The sequence below is a fragment of the Haliaeetus albicilla genome, chromosome 3 (assembly GCF_947461875.1).
Source record: "Haliaeetus albicilla chromosome 3, bHalAlb1.1, whole genome shotgun sequence".
NCBI lineage: Eukaryota > Metazoa > Chordata > Aves > Accipitriformes > Accipitridae > Haliaeetus > Haliaeetus albicilla.
The window spans coordinates 54,996,622-55,018,704 of record NC_091485.1 but is presented as its reverse complement, the minus strand read 5'-3'; the positions used below and the strand labels follow the sequence as shown (position 1 = coordinate 55,018,704).

Genomic DNA, 22,083 nt, shown 5'->3' with positions numbered 1-22,083 from the left:
ATGAGATCTAAGGTTAGTTGTCTCATTTTTAATTTTGAATGAACAACTGCAAATCCCAGGTTCAGGGTTTCAGATAAGGCGTACAATGGAAGGGTGAAGTTGAGGACATGTGCCGTGACTTATAAAGCAGCCTGGTCTGGAATAAGCTACGCTCAAACTCGCTGAAGGCCCTGACAGCAAGTCAGAAGGCATTGTTTCAGCATTAAGTAGATGATTGTTAATTTTTTCAAAGAAATTCAGCTTCTGCACTAGGCTCTCTTGCCCAGTTGAGCAAACTGATAAAAGCAAGCAGCAGAACTGTAACACTCGAGATGAAAGCCTAGTGTTTGGCTTGGTACCCAGTTTGTAATTCACGTAACGTTTCTATGCTGTCTATAAATCGCAGGACAGGATGAGCAGAGACAGGCCTATTAAATGATTCTAACTTTTGTGGGTTTTTTTAAATCAGTGATCATAGGATTTCGCAATAGATTTCCAAAAGGCCCTTTTGCCGTGGTTCACAGGTTGTCCTGTGCCCGCAGAGAAACAGCAAAGGAGGTGGGTGACGTGGTGGTTTGCCAGTCTCCCCAAGGCTTCTCCGGAGCTGGCAGAAGTTGTGGATGAGTAACCGTGTCTGCAGGCACTCCTGAAGGACGACGGACGCAGCCACCGGGCTGTCACTCCCTGCGTCTGCGGTTGGTGCTTTCAGCCCACAGCAGAGACTTCTCCTACCCGGAGTGGAGAGGAGCTGCCAGACACTGCCCATGCCCTGGCAGAACGCGAGGCTGCTCTTGTGGCAGGCACTGAGGGAGCAGGGCCATCCCTGGGGAAGGGGCTGACACCTCCAGCCTGCTCTATGGACCAAAGTCGAACCACAGCGTGTTTGGGAGCAGGCAAAGGGAGCACATCCTCGGCCTGGCAGCGCAAGTCCTGCAGAGGGGCTTACATCCACGGCAGGTACCACAGATGTCTGGGACAGCCACAGGCTCCTCTCCTGAGCGTCACTGGGGCCACATGCCAGGCTACAATTAAAAAGAAAAAACGCTATAGGAGATGAGTGTAGGAGAAGGTGCTGGTGCTCCAGGCAGGTGGCTGGTACTCCATGTGAGTACTCAGCTTTTCCCATCGCAGGGGCAGCTGCGGGGCATGTAGTCCTTCCAGGGCTTGGAGTCTGACTTGTCGGCTCTCATTCCTGAAGCCAGAGTAGAAACGGGGGAAAAAAAGCTCCTTTGATAAACTGCTGGGGACAAGTGGTCTGTGAGCATTTTCACTAACAAAACACCTGCATCATTTCCAGCACTTGCAAGCAAACAAAATCTAATGTCCCTGCAGAGACATTTCAACACTTGCAGAGAAAGCAAAGTAAAAGTTCTGGGTTTTTTGGTGTGTTACTCCCAAGGAACTCCCCTACTCCATGGGAGTAAAACAGGAAACTGTCACCCTAAATCAGAAGTCAAACCCAATATTAAAAGAGTGGCAACAAGATCCAAGTCAGGTCTGAGGATGGGTTTGTTTTCCCTCTACTTGGGCTTGCTCCAGCATACTGGAGTCTGTCAGCTCACCTGCTCCATCACCCAGGCAGCTCAGAAAGGCAACACTGACCCTGTGCAGCCCAAAACCACGCTGCAGAGCCCGGCTAACGGTTCAAGGAGGCTGACGTCCACCTGACCACAGCCGCTTCCACATGGGAGACAACTGGGGAGAAGACGTGAAGAGAAGCCCCTTGCTTGCACCAGCCTCCCCCGAGGTAAGGGCTGGTGGTTCACTTGCAGCAGAGCAGCTGGGAGGGCACTGGGACGGTACGTCCCGTGGCTGCAGCTCCTCCGAGCTTCAAGCAGCACCTTGCCAGACATGGGGATTAGCGCAACAAGCTGCCTTGGGAAGCAACACCAAGACAGGCTGTGCTTTCCTCTTCCTGCCCGAACAAAACTGCCTGTGCAACGTGAGAGCTTCCCGCTCAGGACCCACGTAAACAGAGCACACGCAGCCCCTGCAGCCTTTCACCTACTAAACTCTGTTTACATATTTCACTCGTTGCTTTTCTCCCCCCGCTGCAAACCAGTACCTTTGTGTGTGCACGCATGTGGGTGGGTATTGCATTTGGAAGGGCCATATGGTGTTTTCCTGACATATATTTGAGGCCAGATACATAATTGTACTGCCGAGAGATTTAAGATGAGAAAACCTTCCAGGACATTTAAGCTATATAAATAAGCATAATAAAATGCCTTTAGAAATCTGTATGTTTAGTTCTGACAATCTCCTTGCTACTCTACTCAGTACAAAATATAGACACACTGTGACTTAAGAACTTCCTCAGTAAACAAAACAGCAAATGAGTAAGATAAATGGGTATGTGTAGAGAAACAAATGCTTCTTAAAACTCCAGTTAAACACATTTTTATTTTTATTTTATGGCGGCGAGAAAGGAGTACTTAGAAATTATTTTAACAGGGAAAAGGTCTTGCCCCAATGTACTAAAATAAGCAAAGAATTATGGCTGAGATTTTCAAATCTGCCTAAGGGATTCAAGTCTCCAACTAAACCAAACAAAGTGAGCATCCAAATCCTTTAAGCAGCCTTGAAAATCCTCCTATCCGTGTGCACAGGGCCATGCATATAAAAGTATATAGAGTTGCATGAGTAAAAGACTTAATACTCCTTTCACCAAAGCAACTAGTTCAAGGGATTCTGAGTATATAAATACATAAAAATGAACTCCAATGAGTTGCGGTATTTGAAAGAGTGCTCAGTTGGTCCGTCATATGATCTAATCCATACTCATTGTTTATTTAACAAGAGTAAATTTGACCCAAAAGTTTCTAAAGCCTCTAGCTCTCCAACACCCAGTGCCAGCAGGATTATTTAAGGGCATTCACCCAGAGTTGCCAAATAGTCCTGCAGTAACCAAACAGACCCACACACTATTTGAGTTTGGGCTGGCCAGAGCCAGGGCTATTAATAGTCATCCCAAAGAGGGGCCAGGGGTCTGTGCATATAGGGCCACACATAGATCTACTCCTAAAAACTGTAGCTTCGTTGTGTCATCTGTGTCTTCCTAATTTGGATCCATAAAGCTTCCTTCAGCATGAGTTGCTACGCTGTGTTTCCTTAGTTTAACAGATGCTTTCCAGGCATGGTCTTATTTTACACATATGTACGTTAAGTGTCTCAGCTTTGTCTTCCATAGGTATGCTGACCAGGACGGTGTATCACGGATTTCACTATGACTGCAAGCATTCACAATGCCTCTAGTTGCTCTCATATGAAATCTGAGCCTTTAAGCCACTGCAATTAAGGAAACAGATCCAAATTGCAACAGACTGACGATATGTGACAACACAGCTCACATAGGGCAGAAAATACTGGGGTGGAGGAGAAGGGGGTGTCACACCAGCTTTAGGAGTTCCCAGGACTTCTCCAGAAGTGAGAAGTCCTGGGAACCTGAACTCCTTTGCCTGATCGAGGAGCAGGCAAAGCCTTCTGGAGAATTGTTATGGATGCTACCTGCTCCAGAGAACTGTACATTACAGCACATAACATACGAGGTCTCATGAGGTTGACCTGGATTTGAGGTTAACATCAAAGCTTCCTGAGGACAAAGGAAGCCACCTTCCTCCTCTTGTCTGTACTCATGTTCCAGCACTGGTTCCAGACAGCGCTCACTGATCGTGAACAGGACCCATGCAGATGGCATCCACCGTCTGTGCATCCAGGTTCATGCAGCGGAAGGCTGAATACACAAGCAGAATAGAAGTGTGGAAAATGTGACCCACCTTATCTGACAAAGCCTTCTGTGGGCACAAGAACCCCCCAACCCTCACTCGTTGCTTTCTCTTCCACTCACACTCACATCAATGCTGGAAGTGTCCTTTTTTGGAAGGGGTCTGAAGATGGTTCCTGGTAAGTGCCAGGACAATGATCCTGACCACGCAGAGCGGGATGGAGCTGTTTTCTGATAGTTAGAACTGTTCCAGCTGCAAAACAAACACATGTACACACACACACATTACAACATCAATGTTTCTTTTACAACTGGTGCCATCAAATAAATGAAGATGGTCTTCAGGAGCGCTTTTCGAAACCAACAACTGGATGCAAGCTTTCTTCTGGCAGAGATCTCTCTTTCACATTCTGCCTTTCAGTCCTTGCTCAAAACAGTTCACTGGACTGGGATCAACAAATCCAGAATGACACCCTCTTTCTTTCTGCCCAGTATCTGCATTTTCAGTCCCTAAAGGCAGATGAAACAGTATTTTGCAAGAATCATTTTGTCCTGCCACTACTGCAAACCAGACAGGTACTTTTCAACAGCACCCCCGAAAAGGCTTCATGGAAGTTCATGCTGAAAATGAACACATCAGTCAAGCTTCAGCCATTCTTCTTGGTGTAGAAATAGAGCTTACTTGCAAAACCCACCTCAAGTTAACTCAGCAACAGGAAAATACTAGAAAAATGTTGAAAGTGAAAGAAAAAAAACATTTCACAAAACCAAACATTTCTGGAAGTAGCAAGAAATGAATGTCAGTTCTCTCCTGGGAGAACGGAGCTTCTGGGAGAACGCAAGCCTTCTCCTGACCTTTTTTTATTATTTTTAAATACAAGCTACACTTCTGAATCAGCTCTGAAAACTGCAGGGGTCACAAAGCTTTTGACCCCAGTCTTACGGCTACACCCAAAGAGACAAACGCAGGGGCCTAAGAAGAGGTTCATGGTGGACAACCATGGTGGACAATGTAGTAAATTTCTAAAAACTGAGCAGAATAGAGCCACTGCCCCTCAGCAGAGCAAACCTCTGAGAGACGGTGACAGTCAGCTGCCATGCTGCATACCACATCGAGGGAGAATAGGGGAAAATGGAAGCTTCTGACACAGGATAAAGGCAACCAAGCTGTTCCCCGGGGGAGCTGCGCTGGGAAAGCCTGGTTCCCTACAGGGTCTGAAACTGTCCTCTATGTGCCCCATCTCAACAGCTACTGTATCCCTTCTTCTCCACTTCCTTTGTGCCCTCAGAAGATCCTCAGGCTTCCTCAACTTCTCCTAAATTTGAGTCCCCATCACAGTAGCTCTTCTCTCCCCAGTTTTTACCCAAGTCTCTTGGCAGCAAAGGGCAGTGTGTGCTACGTCCGAGTGGCAGCCATGCACGTGAATGCCTGCACGCCAAGCAAACAGGCAGGCCTGAGCTCACTTGGTCTGTCTCTCCACAAAACTCTCCTCTGCCCAGCTGATGGTTCTCGTTGGCCTTGTAGGCACTCATGGTGGGGTCCACCTCACCTCACTCCACCTGCTTTGTAGATTCACCCACCTGTGGTAGCTGCCCAGGCTCCCATTATCAGCACGGGAGATGGAGTCAACAGAGCTCAGAGCGCAATTCATCCCACATCAGGGAAAAATGAAACATGCCTGAACCCTGTGGTTTATATTTACTAGCACTCCACTAACTATAAAAAGAGCTATAAAAACAGATGCTTGTGTTATAAGCACCTAATCTTAGATGAACTCCACCCATAGTGACTCTAGGTACATTTATATTCACTTTGCTATTTGAACCCGAGAACAACCTTGGGCTCAGGGTCAAACAGTGCAAACTGGCTCGCTTCCCAGCTGCTCACAAGGGTCCTTTGGAGCAGTTGGTTTGCACCCACAGAGAAGATGAGTGGGAGCATGCCAGCGCACTTCCCACCTCCCCAGGCCTCCTCAGCCTCCTGTGCCAGCACACTCACTAGCACAGGCCACACTCCGCAGCTTTCCATGGCTGTTTTGCAACAGACATGTGCCTACACATCTACACCCTTCCAGGCATTGACCTCATCCACCATCCCTTCTTCCTCGCATGGAGAGGAGACTTTGGACCAGGGAGACAGCAGTTGCAGGCGGATTCAGATTGATGAGGTCTTCACAAGGCTGCCTGCCAGCCCTTTAACTCCGGCACACTGGGCCCCCATCTCAATGACCGGAGAATCACCACCACCCTTCGGAGGCTGGCAATCACCGCAGAGTCGCGGGTACCATAACCAGCTACACGAGCTCTGTCTGCACCGCAGATCCTATCGGTAAAGCATGCCCTGTCTACTATGGACGAGCCACTGCCCTCTTCTTCTAGAAGAGCTTCCATGAGGTCAGGGTGCCTCTCTGCATGTCATCTCAAACACGTCCCCACGGTCCCTCCCCTTGCGACTGTGGCTCCTGCAGAGTGAACGTCTGTGGGACCAAGGACGAGCTGCGGGACAGAGGTGACTCCCCAACAGTAAGCTGCAAGACCAAAGTGCATATCTCCCATGAGGAGCTGTGGGAGTGTTGTGGTTTAACCCAGCAGGCAGCTAAACACCACACAGCCGTTTGCTCGCTCTGCCCCCTGCCCCAGTGGGACGGGGGAGAGGATTGGAAAAAAAAAGTAAAATTTGTGGGTTGAGATAAAGACAGTTTAACAGGACAGAAAAGGAAGAGAAAATAATAATAATGATAAAAGAATTAGAAGATACAAAACGAGTGATGCACAATGCAACTGCTCACCACCCGCCAACCCACCACCCAGCCAGTTCCCAAGCAGCAGCCCCCGGCCAGCTTTCCCCCTAGTTTATATACTGGGCATGACATCACATGGTATGGAATACCCCTTTAGCCAGTTGGGGTCAGCTGTCCTGGCTGTGTCTCCTCCCAGCTTCTTGTGCTCCCCAGCCTACTCCCTAGCAGGACAGTATGAGAAGCTGAAGAGTGCTTGACCACTGCTTAGTAACAACTAAAACATCAGCATGTTATCAATATTATTCTCATCCTAAATCCAAAACGCAGCACTATACCAGCTACTAGGAAGGAAATTAACTCTATGCCAGCTGAAACCAGGACAGGGAACGAGGTGCACGTTCCCAAAATTGAGCTGCAAGAGCAAAGTGAGCCACAGAGAATTCAGGGAGCAGTGAGATGCCAGCACCCTGCTGCCATGCGGGTGGTTGGGATGGGTTGCATGTTGCAAAACCTGCATGATCTCCAGCTAAACCGCTCCACAGGGATCTGCAAAGTCCAGGGGTTTGGCACACCTGATGAAAATCTTTGGGCAAGTTCTTCTGGTCAGGAGGGCAACCCCACTGATAGCGGTTCCCTCCCTGTGGTTTCTGACAAAGCCAACACCATCTCTGCGCATTATGGATTTGGACGGTAAACAGGGATCTCCTCTGCAGCCCCTAGCGTAGATCTGACATCGCAGTGGAGATACTTGCACTGAGCAGCACCAAAGCTGGCTTTCACATAGGCTCTTGTTTTAAAAATTTAAAATAGTATTGCTCAATCCTTATATTGCTGCCAAAAGACTAACTGAGCAGCAAAGCTGTGACTCGTATGATGTCTCTTTAAATGAAACACAAGGCCTTGATCTCTACAGGTCCCTCAAGTGTGCCCTCTGCCCTTAGTTCCTGTGACATCTTAAGGAAAAAAAAATGAAATCAATTACTAATAGCTAGTAGATTGCTTAACAGCATGCCAGTGGTGTGTTTTGTACCACGACACCAAGGGCGTGGTATGTGAGCCAGGCAATTGGCAAGAGACAGCAGCGGGATATGGGAGAGCTCAAGGCCTGCCGACACATACAGGAGGAGTGCATTGGGTGCAGGGAGCCAAACTGGATGCAGTTTAGTCTGTATTGTATGTAGGACATGCTACCTGCATTTTCGCACCTGCATTTTCCTATCCAGAGACCATTTGCTTGCTTGAATATACACTAACAGGCACGCAGTGGGGGTGGAATCAAGTATTGCATCAACAAATTAACACTGCAGGAGCTATTAACATCTCTATCTCATCCGTCATATGGGGCTGAAACTAGTCAATAGTTCAAAAATTATTAAAGGTAGATAGGTTTAAAGAAAAGAAGGACCTTCGTTCACATGACTTCTGCCACCATACCTATAATGGGAGATGTAGAAATGCTGTTACCTGTGTTAGAAGGAAAGGCAAAGCTGTCCCTGCTGACTTCTATACCATACTGATTTGTCACATGAGATGCCCTGGCCACACCACCATCTCATCTCTTTCATACCTCCAGGGTTTATCCCACCAGAGGAACTCGTGAAATGCAGCAGCCATTAAGTCACTGTGTAACAAGTAAATTCTGTTTGGGCATGAAAAAGCACATATTTATCTGATTGTAGCATGCACAGGTGGCTTTGTTAGCTACACGAGTTCATTCTACAATGCTCAGAGGCTGTCTCCTTCTCATCTCACTGGCTCACAGTTCAGCTTCTAAGTATCTGATTTTGTTAGCAAAAATTCAGATTGATCAGTTAGGTTTTATGCTAAAGAGTTAAATAAATTGCGACACCGGGAAAACTCTGAATATAATAAATACACCATTCAAAGTGGTGGAACACACAGACCTGTATGTGATCCTCGCAAGCAGAAAAGGTTCTCAGTTGTGTTTTCTGATATTTTCCAAGCTCTGTCTGCAAATAAACAACGCCACTTTGCCATACTCCGCCACAGCTCTCCAAAGGTATCCATGTTCTTGTGAAATGGCTTATCTCCACATCACACATAGGACCCAACACTATTGCCCTTTACTGCAGGGATCAACAAAACCACCAGCATTGCACAAGTGAAGAAAGACCACACAAAATGCTAAACAAAAATAAACACATGGTCACACCACGTGAATTGAAATAGGAAGCATGATCTGCATGGAAAGAATCAACAAATCATTCCAATATTAACTCCTGATTTCCACTATAGAGAATTCCCAGGATTTCTTGGACCAAGACATGCAGCGAATATGCGACTTGGCTGGTTTTTGCTGAACAGACACCCATTCTGGCTGACCTTCCAAAAAGATAGATGGGAAGCAGGGCTGTAGCTGGAACCATTGTCCTGTCCAGTGTCCTGAGAAGAAACACAGTTCTTGTGACAGCCACAGGACCTGAGGAAAGTTCTGGTTGGCATACAACCTGCTCCTGCACTGAAGGAACTGAATATAAAACCTCTCACAATCTTCAGTGGACACTGAAGCAATCATTTCCTCACCTAGTTTCTTTCTGCTCCGACTAAAATAACCATCTATCCCACAGTTTTCTGTGAAACAGGTATACGTCTAACATCAGAGGTTAAAAATACCCCTTGATGTCCTGTCACAAGAAGTGGAAAATCGCTCTTGCCTATTAGCATGTAGAAGCCAAGATTTTAGGGTAAAGGAGCAACTTAAAAAGCCGCCTTAATTCTGCATGCCTTAGCCGAGATAAGCCACAGATAACAGAGCTGTATTTCTTAAGAGCAGGGTGAAATTCAGGAGACTGGAGTTTCGCCTGACCTAGCCTCAGACCCTAGACTGCTGGACAGGACTGCACTTACACAGCTGGCCAGTGATTTACCAGCCACGTTGCCAATTCTCTTCCCTAATTTATCTTCCCAATCCCATGACAATTTAGCTTTCCACATCAGAAGAATATGACCTGCAGGCCGGATAAGTGGTTTTCTGGGAAATTTAAACTTAAGATAAAGTGTAATAGGCATACATAAATAACCCACAAGTGTTTAAAAGTCAAAATCCTAAACATCTTCCCAACGAAAACCCCAGACATGTCCGTTTTCTCCTGGGCGGCAAAAAACCACATCCCAAGCTTCTCTGGGAAACTGAATGGAAAATACAAATACATGTGAACTGACAGTGATCCTTTAGCTGCCTCCAGTGATTGCCAGAGAAAATCAGTTTCATGAAAAACTGCTCACTTGCCAAAAGAAAGTTTCTCTTACCTGTCCTAGGCTTCATTTGGGGTGTCTGAGGTTGTTTTTTTTCACCTCACCGGGCTGTCTCCTATGGCAGCAGTGCAAACATCAGTGCTGCAAACAGCCTCTGAACCCTTCCATTGCACGGTGCTGAGCAAGCACGGCAGGACTGGAACTGCGGTGACTCAGGAACAGCCACAAATGCTCCGGAGGAAAAGGGCCATGAGCAATACTGTGTAAAATGCACGTACACAGAAACTGAGGTTAGTATCATGTAAGGCTGGGGAGAAACATGGCGCTGCCAGCCAAACAGGACTTGCTGGCAATCAGACTGGTAAAGCAAACTAAACCCCATAAACTGAAGTCTTAATGACAAGTTAGGTTCTGTTTTTCACCTGGTATTCTAACAAGCAATTGCAGAACCAGGACAAAGCAGGGTTTTCCTAAGGTTGGGATGTGTGAGGAAAATGGGGTTTGAAAAAGAAGGGAAAAGAACTTAGAGGAGACAAAAAAGGACATAAGCTGCCTTGTTGCTGATTATATGCTCCACCTCCCCAGTTATCTGATATATAAAGCTTTGCAACTGCTGTCTGTAGCAGCAGACACACTTTTCCAATTATTAATAAATGAACGCGAGCAGTAGTAGGCGTGCCAGGGAAAAGAGAACAGCCCCACACCGTACAGACCTCTTTTGCCCTGAACTCGCCATCTGCTGCCCCCGGCCCTCCTTCCGCCCCCTCCCCATTCTTGGTTTGCTCCCTTCCTTCCGTCCTTCCTCTCGTGTTCCCCGGCTGCCACTTTCCTGCCATTTCAGAGCTGCATTTCCCTGGCCACCCGCTCAGCCTCAGCTGCTTTCAGACACCCACCACATCGCTCTGCATATGAAAATGAGCTGTCAAATTTTCCAGCCCCTGAAGCAGAGCTTATTTTTGGGAGAGGTGGTTTTGACAGTTCTGCCCTGCAGTTCACAGGCAGAGCACAGGGCAGGCTATGTCAGTGCAGGGGGAGAAGAGGAGGGAGGGTACAGCGGTTCAACACACACATGCAGGGCTCCTGGCCGTGCACTCAGGAGGGACTGAAGGTCTGTGGGGGAACACGAAGCTCCCATGGGGTATGGGAATCAAGGAGCAGTTAAGTCTCCCCACTTCCGAGGTCTGCTCTTTCCCAACCCACGGCCAGCTGCTAGCAATGCTGCTACAGGACACACCACTGAGGTGGCAGTCAAGGCTGCCTGTGGAGGACAGGCACAGCGAAGTCCCTCTCTATCCTCTCTCACAAAGTCCCTCACCCTGGCTGCGTCCCTATCACCCCCAGGCCACCAGGCAGTGTCTTACAGAGCCCATACTCCCTGCCAAGTACCACAACCAGCATCCTGACCTGATCTGAAGATCTCGACCGCAGGCCCTGAAGAGGGAAAGTGTAGCAGGATTTTGACCTACCAGTCCAGCCCTAGCCGCTCTGTGCACTTTGACTGCAGCTGGTCAGCGCATGTAATGCAAAACTTGCAGGGCCAGAAGGTCCTGTGCGCCTGGACGGTGGCAGCAGAGGACAACCACTGACATGGTGGGAACAAACCCCAGGGGTGAGAGGAGACACTGACACAGGTGGAGGCAGAATGAGCAGGAGGCTTCCCCAGTGACCAGAAGAGCAGACTGAAGAGAAGAGCAGCTGCAGGGGGTTGCTCTGGAAATTAAAGTTGAAATGAGCCAGTTAAAAGAAGCAAAGAAAGACAGCAGTTGGGGGGGGCAGAGTTGGGAGCACCCTGGGAATAGATAGGGAGGATCCAGAAATGGCCGAGGAGGCTGCAGGGTATGAATGGCCGTAGGTGGTGTGGAGCAGGCTCCGGCAGGCGCACTGGGAATGGCCACGGGGAGAGGCTTTCACGGAGTGAAAGCAGTATGGATGTCGTGGGAAGGAAGGTGCGTTAAGAAGTATCAAGGATTAAGAAGTGGTGCGTGTGCTAAGGGCACATGAGATTGGCAACTGGGAAAGGCGAGCTGTGGGGACTAGTGGAGAACTACCGCTGGAAGAGGTGCTGCAAGCAGCAAGGGTGATCCTGCAGGACCCACAGCAACAAAGGCAAAGGGCCAAGAGGTCTTACGGGAAAGCCAAAGCGACTATGGACAAGGAGGTAAAGCAAGGACAGAAGAAGAGAGAAGTAAGAGCAGGAAAAGAATAAAATGGAACAGGCCACCTGAAGCGGAAGCCAATATTGCAAGTCAGCCCTTTGTTACTTTCTCATAGTTATACCACAGCAGAGTCCAGAAGTACCTGTCAGTGTTGGGTTGCATCCTACTTCATGATGCATAAACGGAGAGAGGTACAGCCAAAATGCCAAAGTATTTACAACAGCCTTGCTCAGTGTCGCCTGAAAGCTACCCTTACAACAAAACTAAAAGGCACGTGATCCAGCTCAAACATCACTATACTAATTTCTTCATCTTTCCATTTTATGTGAAAATAATTCTGTGTTTTCTCCAAAGAACAGTTTATTTCTTCTAGAAAATTACTGCAGAATCACCTTAACTTCTACAAATAGTCCAGCACATACCTCCAGCATCTTGCCATAGCAAGCAAACTAAAAACGGTAACAGTATTTCATGTTACAGACCGTTGGCATGTTCATGTTGGCAACTGCATTTTTAACACTAAAGTTGTCACTGTATCAGTAAAACTTCTGATACCCATACATGTAAGGGTGAAAAAAGTGACAAAGATCTGCCTAATTTTCTGCTGACATACAGGCAGAAGCTATTAGTTTTGTGAGTGAACTTATCACGTCAGGTTAAACTGTAATGCTGGTGCAACTTTTACAGATTTAGTTTTAAGGGCAATAACATGCTTCAAAAGATATTTCAAAATGTTTTAAATAAAAACCATTACAATCACAAAACCCATGACAGAACCTGCCATAAACAGAAAACACAGAATTTCACCAAGAACTATTGCGTATTAGTTCCACAACCTTTATTTCAGCCGGAGTGGATGCAGACAGATGCACTCACGAGCCAAGAAGCCTTTCCCCAGCCGTGCCTCACGTGACGGTAGCACCTTTTGGCAAAGGACAGCATGTTCCGGGAGTCAAGCAACCATTTCATCAACATTTTTTCCTGTTGATTTCAGTGGGAAACACAGAGTAAACACACTGTGTCTGTTAAGACACCCAGAGATGTGGGATCCAGTGGAGTAATTTGTAAACAACTGTTTGCTACTACTAGTGATTTGGATCATCCTGAAGTGAATTCTCTTTTGGGAATTCCCTCTAGATAAGGCAATCAAGCCAATCAGTTTCCCTGCAGGCACGGCAGGGGTCTTACAAAATCTGGCCAAATGGCAGGCAGATACTCAGGTTACACAACAGAAACGGAAGATGGGAGATGCTGATTTCCCCCTGTCAAGCAACATGTTTTCTCAGACATGAGAATCATGGAAGCTGAAGCTGTAGGAGTAAGAAGGATCCCGCCACTGGCAGTCTGGAGAGTGCATCCCACCAGATGCGTACAGGGTACCAGTGTGAAGCCAAATAACAGAAATGCCAGCTGTACAATGTATCAGTGGCAACACTGGAATTAAAGCAGTACCAAAAAAAAGTGTCTTCCTGAGAATAAAATTACCACTCTTCTGTCAACACCCAATTCTTTGAACTAATTAAGAATTGTTTTAAATTCTATTTTACTCTGTGCTCATGTTTTGCAATTGTTGTATCCTCATCCTTCCTTCAGGCTGAAGAAGCCGCTCGTTTGCGATTCTTGCAGCATTTTTTTCACTTTCAGACATAATTAAACATTCTGGGAGGTTTCCAGGCAAGTTACAGGAGGACATAACCTGCTGTCAGACCCCTTCTGTCAATTGGGATTGGCTGACAAGGGGCAGAAGAATTAAGCAGAAAGAAAGAATACTGGACCATGACACCATGGAAAAGGGGTAAGACAGGAAGACATATCTCAGAAGAAGGAAAAAAAAAAAAAAGTAGAAAAATGCTCTGAGTGAACAAGGTTGGACTGCCTAGGAGAAGTAGGAGAAGGAGAGATGTCTGAAGCAAAGCTGATTAATTAGGAGAAACGGAACTGAACCATAACGAAGCATCAAGAGTATTTCTAGAGCAGAACAGCACTCTGGGACAAGCTAGCACTCCACAGCTGCAGCCTGGCTCGGGATCCCGCTTCTCAGGTGCTGACACACACAGAGCCACCTTTTCTGCTTTTATTACAACTTTCTGACAGGAGCAAGAATCCTCCCTAATCTCTGCATCGAGCAGGATGTATCGAACGGATCTCGCCCTTCTGGAGTGCCGCAGACTGCAGTGTAACGTAATTAGGAGTGACCCAGCTAACCGGCAGCTGTTACCCAGGCTAGCTGGATGGCAGCTGCCGGGAAGCAGGGCAGGGGAGTGCGGGGGGCTGTGGGCAGCGCGGCTCGCCCAGGCCAGCTGCTTTACAGCCGGACACCGCCGAGCCGCCACGGGCTCGGGCCCGCCGAGCCGAGGTGCCCGCAGGCCCCGCGGGGCTGGGGGTTTTCCCCGGAGCTCCCGGCCGCCGCAGGGTTCTCGCCTGCCGCCGGCAGCGCTCGGGAGCGGGCCGGGGCCCTGCCCGGCCTTCACGGAACGCCCCGGGCGGCTGCGGCCTGCAAACCTGGGGTGATCCCGACGCGTGGCAGCAAACACACGCCCGCCCCCCACCCCCCCTTCCCACCACCACCACCGCGCAGACGCGGCTGCGTGGGCCTCCACCCGGCGTGGGCCCGGGGGTGCCGCCGGGACACGGCTACCCAGGCCCGCCCAGCCATGGTGTTTCCTCCGGGGGTGGTGGTGTGTGTGGGGGGAGAGCAGACGGGCGGGAGCGGCCTGGCCGGGCCGGGCCGGGCCGGGCCGGGCCGGGCCGGGCCGGGCCTCCCTCCTCTCCCCCCGCCCGCGGCCCCGCTTCACCTCAGCCCGGCGGGGAGCGGGCGGATGGGCGGGGGCCGCGCCGGGGAGGCTGCTCTCCCCACACCCCCCCGCCCCGCGCTCCGCAGCCGCGTGACCTCATGCTCGAGGAAGCGCCGGGCCGCCCCCGCCGCTCCCACCCGGAGGCGGCGGGAGGGGGGGGGGGGGAAGGGGGAGGGGGCGGCACTGACTCAGCCGGCGGCGGGGACTTACCGCGGGCCGCGCACACGCCGCGCTGACACACTGGCCACGCCGCGGGGCAGCCGCCGATCACGCGCGGCGGCCCGGCGCCCATTGGCGGCCGCCTCACACACCTTTGCCGGCGATTGGCGGCGGGCGGCGGGGAGCCCCGCCTCCCCCCCCCGCGCGCGGGGCCGGGGGTGCCGCCACCTGAATGGGGAGCGGCGAACAAAAAGAGGAAAATAAAGGCAGCGGGCGGACAGCGGCGGCAGCGCGCGCTCCGGTCAACCTCGGCTCCCCGCCGGCGGTGAGTGACCGGCCCGGCGGGCACTGCGGACCAGGGCACCCCCGGGGGTGCGTGGGGCGGCGGGCGACGGGGTGTCCCCAGGTGGGGAGGGAGTCCCCAGGTGGGGAGGGAGTCCCCGGGGATGGCGCGACAGGGGGATCCCGAGGGGACGGCCGGCGGTCCGGGCGAGAGGAGGGACCGCGGGCAGCGGGAGATCGGACCTAGGCGGCGGCCGCAGGGGGTGAGCGGGGCTGCGCTGCGGGGCGAGGGGAGGGAGCGGGGAGAGCCCGCGGGGCCGGCGGGCGAGGAAGAAGGCGGCGGGCGGGAGGGAGGGAGCGGAGCTACCGGGAACCTGTTGGCACCGCCGGGCCGGCGACGTGCAGCCCCGTGTGCGTGCGTGCCGCGGCGCGCCCAGCGCGGGGGAGCGCCGTGGGCGGCAGGCTCCGCGGCCGCATGTGGCAGGCGGCGGGGGAGGCCCGCCGCCAGGAGGGTGGTGGGTGGGCGGTGCGGGGTCCGGGAAGCGGGCCGGCGCTGCGGGGAAGAGCCAGCCGCCGCCCCCGCCGGGCGCTGCCGGAGCCGCGCCGCGGGCCCGCTCCTCGGCGGAGACGCCGCTTCCCTTCGCTTCGCTTCCCTTCCCCCGCGGCGGGAGGCGCCGGGCGTGGCGGCGCTGACCCTCGCCCGGCCCCCGCCCGCTGCGAGGCGCGGCGCGGCTCCCCCGGCCGGGCTTTTCCCCGCTCCGCCTGGCCTGGCCCCGGGGAGGCGGGGCGGTGGCGGCGCAGCCCGGCCCCGCCGGCGGCGGCTGTGGCGGGCTCCCTTCCTGCCGGCTGAGGGCGGGGGCGGCCGCGCGGGGAACTGGGTGAAAGGTCGGCGCGCGGCAGCGCCCGCGCCGCCGAGCGGGCGCCGATCACGCTTTGTTCACATGCCCCCGCCCCGGGCCGCGCCTCGGTCGGCGCCGGCCAATGGGCGCCGGCGCGGTGCGGCGCGGGGAGCCAATAGGGGAGGGCGGAGGGCGGCGCGGGCGGGGAGCGCCGGCGGGGTGCGCTGAGGTGAGGGTGGCGCGCGCCCAACGGCCGGGCGCGGGGCCCGCGCCCCGCCCCGCCCCCTCCCCATCCCCTCAGCCCGCCGCCGCCGCCGCCGCGGGGGGGGCCGTCAGTGACAGCCGGGGCTGGTGTCCCGCCCCCACCGCCCAGGGGGTGGCCAGGTCCCCTCGAAAAGATGCGTCTTACCCGTGACTCCAGCTGCCTGGAGACGCGGCTTTTCCACCCACGCCATCTCATCGCGGGGCGGGAATTCGCCAGCGGCGGCGGGCACCGTCCCTCAGAAACCGAAAGCTGTGCTAACGGGTAGTGGTGGAACGTACAGCTTAGGAGGCTTTCTGCGTGGGTTGGTTCCGTGTGGTGATCGGTCAGGCAGTGAATACACATACGTATATTTCACTTCTCCAAGTTGGTGATTTTTCCTTGCATGGATGTGTGTGTGAGACAGGCCTTTTGAGTATTTTCTGGAACATTTGTGGTAGCCAATACCTATTGAAGAAAATGTGCATCAGTCCCAGTACGGTCCTTTCTCATGTGTCAAAGTCAGCAGAATACTGAGGCCTGTGTTTAAAGCAAAAGTGGAAGGAGGGTGGGGTGTTGAAGGAAGTTTTGTTTTCTTTTTTTCTTGCATGAAGATCTTTACTAAGCTTTCAGACACACCACTTGCGATACAGAATAACTTAAACTGTTGCTTAAGGTTTGGGGGAGTTCTTTTGTCTCAAGAAAATCTGTAAACTTCAGCAGATGGCCAGATTTCCCCACTAACAACTTCATAAAAATATTAAATAAATAAGAAAGGTGGCAGGAAAATACAGGCATACCCCCCGTGTGACCAAGTGTATTTATCTTGCACAGGTTGCTTTGTTTGGTTTTTACATTGCCTTCTTATAAGTAACTGCAAAATATTCAAACTTAGCATCGGGTTCAAAGTTTCTTTTTTTCCTTTAACCAAAACAGGAGGAAGAAATGGAGATGATGACTGAGAAACAGAGAGATACTAGGTATTTCTGGAACAATACTCCTGAAAAAGGCGATTATGAGGCTGTAGAAGCCCTTATTTCTATGAGTTGCAACTGGAAATCAGAATTCAAAAAACATGCGGAAGTGAGACCTATAACTCCAGCATCTGATATGTCAGAAGAGAGCGACGAGACTTCGCTTCCTGGAGCAGCGGACTTCCATGCGATACCAGCATTTGTAAGTTTTTTGGTTTTTTTTTAATTTCTACATGTGCATGCTTGTTTTTAACGGTGTGGCGATGTGTTGGTAACGTGCCCCCCCCTTACTGTGTCTCTCTTCCCCTGCACAGTGCCTGACTCCCCCCTACAGCCCTTCCGACTTTGAGATGTTGCAGGTGGCCCATCCTGGGGCACCAGCGCCCACTGCAGCGCTCGGCAAGTTGCTGGCCGAGGCTGCCAAGACTCCTCTGGCCGCACCTCGGAGAGAGGCGGAGAGGCCTCCAGCAGCCGGGCCTCTGAAAGCTCAAGCCACGAGTGTTATCCGCCACACGGCTGATGCCCAGCTTTGTAACCGCAAAACCTGCCCGGTGAGAACAGCCAGTGTGCTGAAATACCAGGACAGTGTTTCGAGGGAAACAAACAGTAAACAAAACGCTGAAGAAGCAGAACATTCGGTGTGTTCCGCTGTGGTGCCGAGCAGAGCCAGTGATGAGAGTGGTGAACTGCCGGTGGCAGAAGGAAAAACCGCAGAAGCAGCTGTCGGTCTGGCACCCTTGACAAAGCCCTCGGTCAGCAGGCATCAGCCTGTCCCTGGATCGGCACGGCAGTCGGCGGCGGTGGCACCGCCGTGCCCTGCCCAAGGCAGTGGAGCCCCCCCCATGCCAGTGATTTGCCAGATGGTCCCGCTGCCTGCAAACAACAACGTTGTGACGGCTGTAGTGCCCACCGCCACACCAAGCCAGCAGCCAGCTCTCTGTCAGCCCATGGTCTTCATGGGCACCCAAGTTCCCAAAGGTGCTGTTATGTTCGTTGTGCCCCAGCCAGTTGTGCAGAGCACAAAGGCTCCCATTATTAGTCCGAATGGCACGAGACTCTCTCCCATTGCCCCTGCTCCTGGCTTCGTACCTTCTGCAGCAAAAACCACTCCTCCGGTTGATTCTTCAAGAATCAGAAGTCACATTTGCAGCTATCCAGGGTGTGGGAAGACGTACTTCAAGAGCTCCCATTTGAAGGCTCACGTCAGAACACACACAGGTTGGTCGCTGTTGCTGGATGTTAAAAATTAATGTAGAAAATTGCGGCTATATACACAACTTGCTATGGTTCTAGCGATTACCGGATTTGTTCATGGAACAAATTGTGGGGCAGCAATGAAATACTTTTTTTGCCAGCATGTGTTATAATGCTGCCTAATCTCAGACAGGAAATCTCCCGGAGGGGAATTTGACTCAGCAGTTTGTTTGTGCTGGACTTGCTTCGTGTCAGAAGGCGTTCAGTAATGCTTCTTACGAGTGCGGAAGCAAGGCCTTGCCCAATGTCGAGTATGCTTTTCCAGAGTTAAAGATGCCTTATTAGGCTTGTCCGCAAGAATGGCTTTGTCAGAAGTGGGTAAAACTTGAAGGGATTCTTTTAAGAAAGAATATGAGGATCCACCCCAAACTATTCCTACCTTGGTTATTTTAGAGTAACTTCTCCATGCCTCAGCTCTTAATCGCAGTAGCAAAAGAGTTGCATGCATTTTCACATGGGCTCACAGTGTGCTACCAGAGCCCTGTTACATAAAACGTTATTACAGGTCATGTTTCAGAGGGTCGTTTCGGGCATGCTAAGTGGTCATGGTCTGCAGTTCAGGTGCAGCTGAGAGTTAAAAATCAGCTGTCTTGAGACACTAAGTATTTGGTTCCAGAGAATTGTTAACCCTTTGTACTACTTGGCTTTGAGAATAGTGAGTCTGCATGTTTAAATCTTGGTATATAAACAATTTTTCACATTCTGTGTACCTAAAAGTAATTAATATTTATGTAGATTTTTGGCTCAACTGTCATAATAGAAACTTTTCTTTGAAAAAGTCAAATCCTGCCAGTCAAGGGCGGTAGTGTTTGTTGCTCAGTTAGTACTCACGGGTTTTTTTTCTTTGTCCTTTTTTTCTTTTAGGAGAAAAGCCATTTAGTTGTAGTTGGAAAGGCTGTGAGAGAAGGTTTGCACGGTCTGATGAACTGTCTCGCCATCGCAGAACACACACCGGGGAGAAGAAGTTTGCCTGCCCGATGTGCGAGCGGCGGTTCATGAGGAGCGACCACTTAACAAAGCATGCACGTCGCCACTTATCGGCTAAGAAGTTACCAAACTGGCAAATGGAAGTGAGCAAGTTAAATGATATTACTGTGCCACCAACATCTGCGACTGCGCAGTGAAGGGACTCATTCTGAAGACAGTGGAATTAACTGTTGTCGCTGGGATATGCCAGCTGAAAAAAGGCTTTTGCTCCCAGTCTGTGGCTCTCCCGCGCTGGCTGCTGATGGTGGCACAGCAGAGAGGCAAAGGCAGTCTGCGCTCGGTCACAAAACCTGTTGCTGGGAGAACCGGTGGCTGACTGGAATAGCGGGTGTCTTTTGCACTGGTAAGGAGAGAGAGAGAGAGAAAGGGAAGGTTCTAGAGCAGAGCAGCACATGTTGTGCCAGTTTTGAGTTTTGCAAATTATTGATATATACTCTAGATCAGTCACATGTAAGTGTTACTGAATGTTTGCTGCTGACGCTTGAGACCAACTCTGATTTTAATTTTCACTTGTTAGCCTTCAGTACGGCACAAACTGGGAAGACGGCAATGTACGGGCGCAGGCTTGAAACCCCAGAATGCACCTCCCTAAGATAATCTAAATCAGTTTTCCTACTCCTGCCACCTTTTCTTGGCAGGAATCTTTTCCTCCTGTCCATTCTCCGGCCCCGGCCCAAGCGATGATTTGGTGCCAGACTCCTGGAGATTCTGGACCTACCCTCTGGCGCAGGGTGTTTAACATGCCCAGCCGTATGCTGCTGTCCAGAGGGGCTCGGCCTGGGTGTTCAGGGGCACCACAAGGGGCAGCTGGAGGGTGGGAGCCTTTCCGAATCCTCTCTGACTTTGTCATATTTTCCCAGCTTCTTTGGCAAGCTTTGCGATTATTACAATTGGATATACCTGGGCGTCGTACGATGCTTCTGCTTCTGTGTTGCTTAGGGTTTGCTTTATACCTTCTCACAGTTGTGTACCACTGCATTTTTCATAAGCGGATACAGTGCACTTTTAAGAGAAACATGGTAACTGTAAACTACTCGGGTTGATTAAGGAAGAAAACCAAGAATCTTAGGCTTCTTGATCATGTTATTCTTTGAAAGACAGTTTATACTAAAAATGAAATGGATATATTATGTATTGTATTAAATTAGAAAGTTGTGATTTGAAAAGTAAAACGAGGCAGTGAAGACACGGGCCTAGACTTTAAACTGTAGCTTTTGTGACAAATAAATGCATCAACTTTCACTATTTCTATTTTATCATATTATGTTGAAGACATATCAGAAAGTGAACAGTTTGAAAATAGTGTATTAGATACGCTTTTTGTGACTACTTTAAAGATTTGCACATTTCTTATGTTGTACTTTATACTTTGTTTACAATAAAACCAATTTTCTTTAATATAGACCTCTCTTTTTTTTTTTTTTTTTTTTTTAATTCACAGCAGGACTTAGCCCTTTGCAAGGAAAATACCCTCAAAACAAAATACAGTATCCATTATTATGTGTCCTGACCCGTGAAACACTCTCTCTTAACTTTTTATATTTTTTAAAGCTCTTATAAAGCCCGCAGGAGTGGAATTCCAAGTCTGCACTTACTACTCCGAGTGTCTGTTTTGCTGTGTGTTTTTTTTTTTTTTCTCCTCACCCTTCATGCCCCCCTCCTTTTCTTTAGGCACCCAAAAATAAATGTGCTGATGTGGGCCATTACAACGCTGGTGAAAAATACCTCCTTTTTGCAGGTGATGGAACCACATCGTCGCCCCAAGGCTCCCCCTGCCGCGCTGCCCGTGGCCGGTGAAGACCAGCGCTTATGGTGTCTGTTCTCCAGGGCAGGGGTGTGCCTGCCCCCGCTAGAGCTGTCTCCCGGGGAGGCTCCTACGGGGAAGGGGGGGGGGGGGTTCTACCTTCTTGGGGGGGCTGAGGGGGGGGGCAGCAGGTTTCTCTGCCTTCGGCCACCCCTGCCTGCCTGCCTGCCTGCCTGCGTGCAGGGGGTGGCCGCTTAGTCCTGCCTGCGTGGGCTCTTCTACCTCCTGCTCCGGCCACCCTGCCCGCAGGGATCCCCGGCTTTCACAACGGCGAGGCTGTTGACTCGCTGCCCTGCCCTGCGGGGTGTTTGGGCAGGGGCACTCCTTGCCTTGTCCTGTTTGACGCAGGGCTGCCTAGGGAGATCGTGAGTCATTGCCCTTTCTTCTTGTTCCAGGGGGAATACGCCATCATAGCCCAATGCAAAAGAGACGCTTCCCCAGGAGCGCGAGTCCCACACCACCATCTTGCTTCAAGGTGGTGTGCCTTTCGTGGGCATAGGAAAAAACACCATTGTAACAGCTCTGGGTCTGAAACCCTTCCGTGGCTGCAACTAGCCATTGAGCTAGGAAGCCAGGTCCCCTCGCCAGCTCTGCCTGGCACGCTGAACCTTGAATCCAGTTCTGTGCCACGGCCCCGCGTGAGGAGGGCATAAAGAAAGTGCTACCCCCCCATCGTTATCCCGCCCACGGCGAGCTGGCCGTGGCTCTCCTCGGCAGTGCGGGCGGTGGGATTTGACCCCCCTCCAGCTCAGCAGGGAGCTGAACTCAAATCTGACTTCCCGGGCGAGTGTTCTCGTGCTGCCAGGCAATAAAAGGGGAAGAAAGGGAGTTTCTGTGCTGTGGCCATCTCCGCTGCCTGTGTTTTCTGAAGAAAAGAGCAGCCGCTGGTGCTTTTTGTGTGGCATCCAGCTCTGGAGGCGTGTGGGGGGCAT

The 22,083-nt window shown here is 51.0% G+C and overlaps 1 protein-coding gene and 1 long non-coding RNA gene across 6 annotated transcripts; one reads left to right on the top strand and one right to left on the bottom strand.

Moving 5' to 3' along the window:
* Positions 1–8: 8 nt before the first annotated feature.
* On the bottom strand, positions 9–14,909 carry LOC138684809 (uncharacterized). Of its 2 annotated transcripts, XR_011324101.1 has the most exons (4): positions 14,822–14,909; positions 9,715–9,919; positions 661–3,956; positions 9–622 (listed from the first exon to the last, which is right to left on the bottom strand). It is a non-coding gene; the product is annotated as an uncharacterized lncRNA (long non-coding RNA). The 2 variants fall into 2 exon arrangements; XR_011324100.1 differs by having other exon boundaries at positions 9–3,956.
* KLF10 (KLF transcription factor 10) lies at positions 14,904–20,745 on the top strand. 4 transcript variants are annotated; one of them, XM_069779815.1, is made up of 4 exons: positions 14,904–15,095; positions 17,069–17,308; positions 17,421–18,324; positions 19,225–20,745. In XM_069779815.1, the coding sequence occupies exons 1-4, from the start codon at positions 15,003–15,005 to the stop codon at positions 19,482–19,484; spliced, it is 1,497 nt and encodes a 498-aa protein (XP_069635916.1). In that variant the 5' UTR covers positions 14,904–15,002; the 3' UTR covers positions 19,485–20,745. The 4 variants fall into 4 exon arrangements, with proteins under 4 accessions (XP_069635916.1, XP_069635915.1, XP_069635918.1 ...); XM_069779814.1 differs by lacking the exon at positions 14,904–15,095 and adding an exon at positions 15,202–15,315; XM_069779817.1 differs by lacking the exon at positions 14,904–15,095 and adding an exon at positions 16,257–16,417.
* The last annotated feature ends 1,338 nt before the right edge of the window (positions 20,746–22,083 follow it).

Coding starts and splice junctions, on each gene's coding strand:
- KLF10 (XM_069779814.1), top strand. CDS start 15,217: ATGGCGCGACAGGGGGATCCCGAGGGGACGGCCGGCGGTCCGGGCGAG. Junction 15,316..17,068: donor CTAGGCGGCGGCCGCAGGGG/GTGAGCGGGGCT, acceptor TAACCAAAACAG/GAGGAAGAAATGGAGATGAT. Junction 18,325..19,224: donor TCACGTCAGAACACACACAG/GTTGGTCGCTGT, acceptor TTTTTCTTTTAG/GAGAAAAGCCATTTAGTTGT.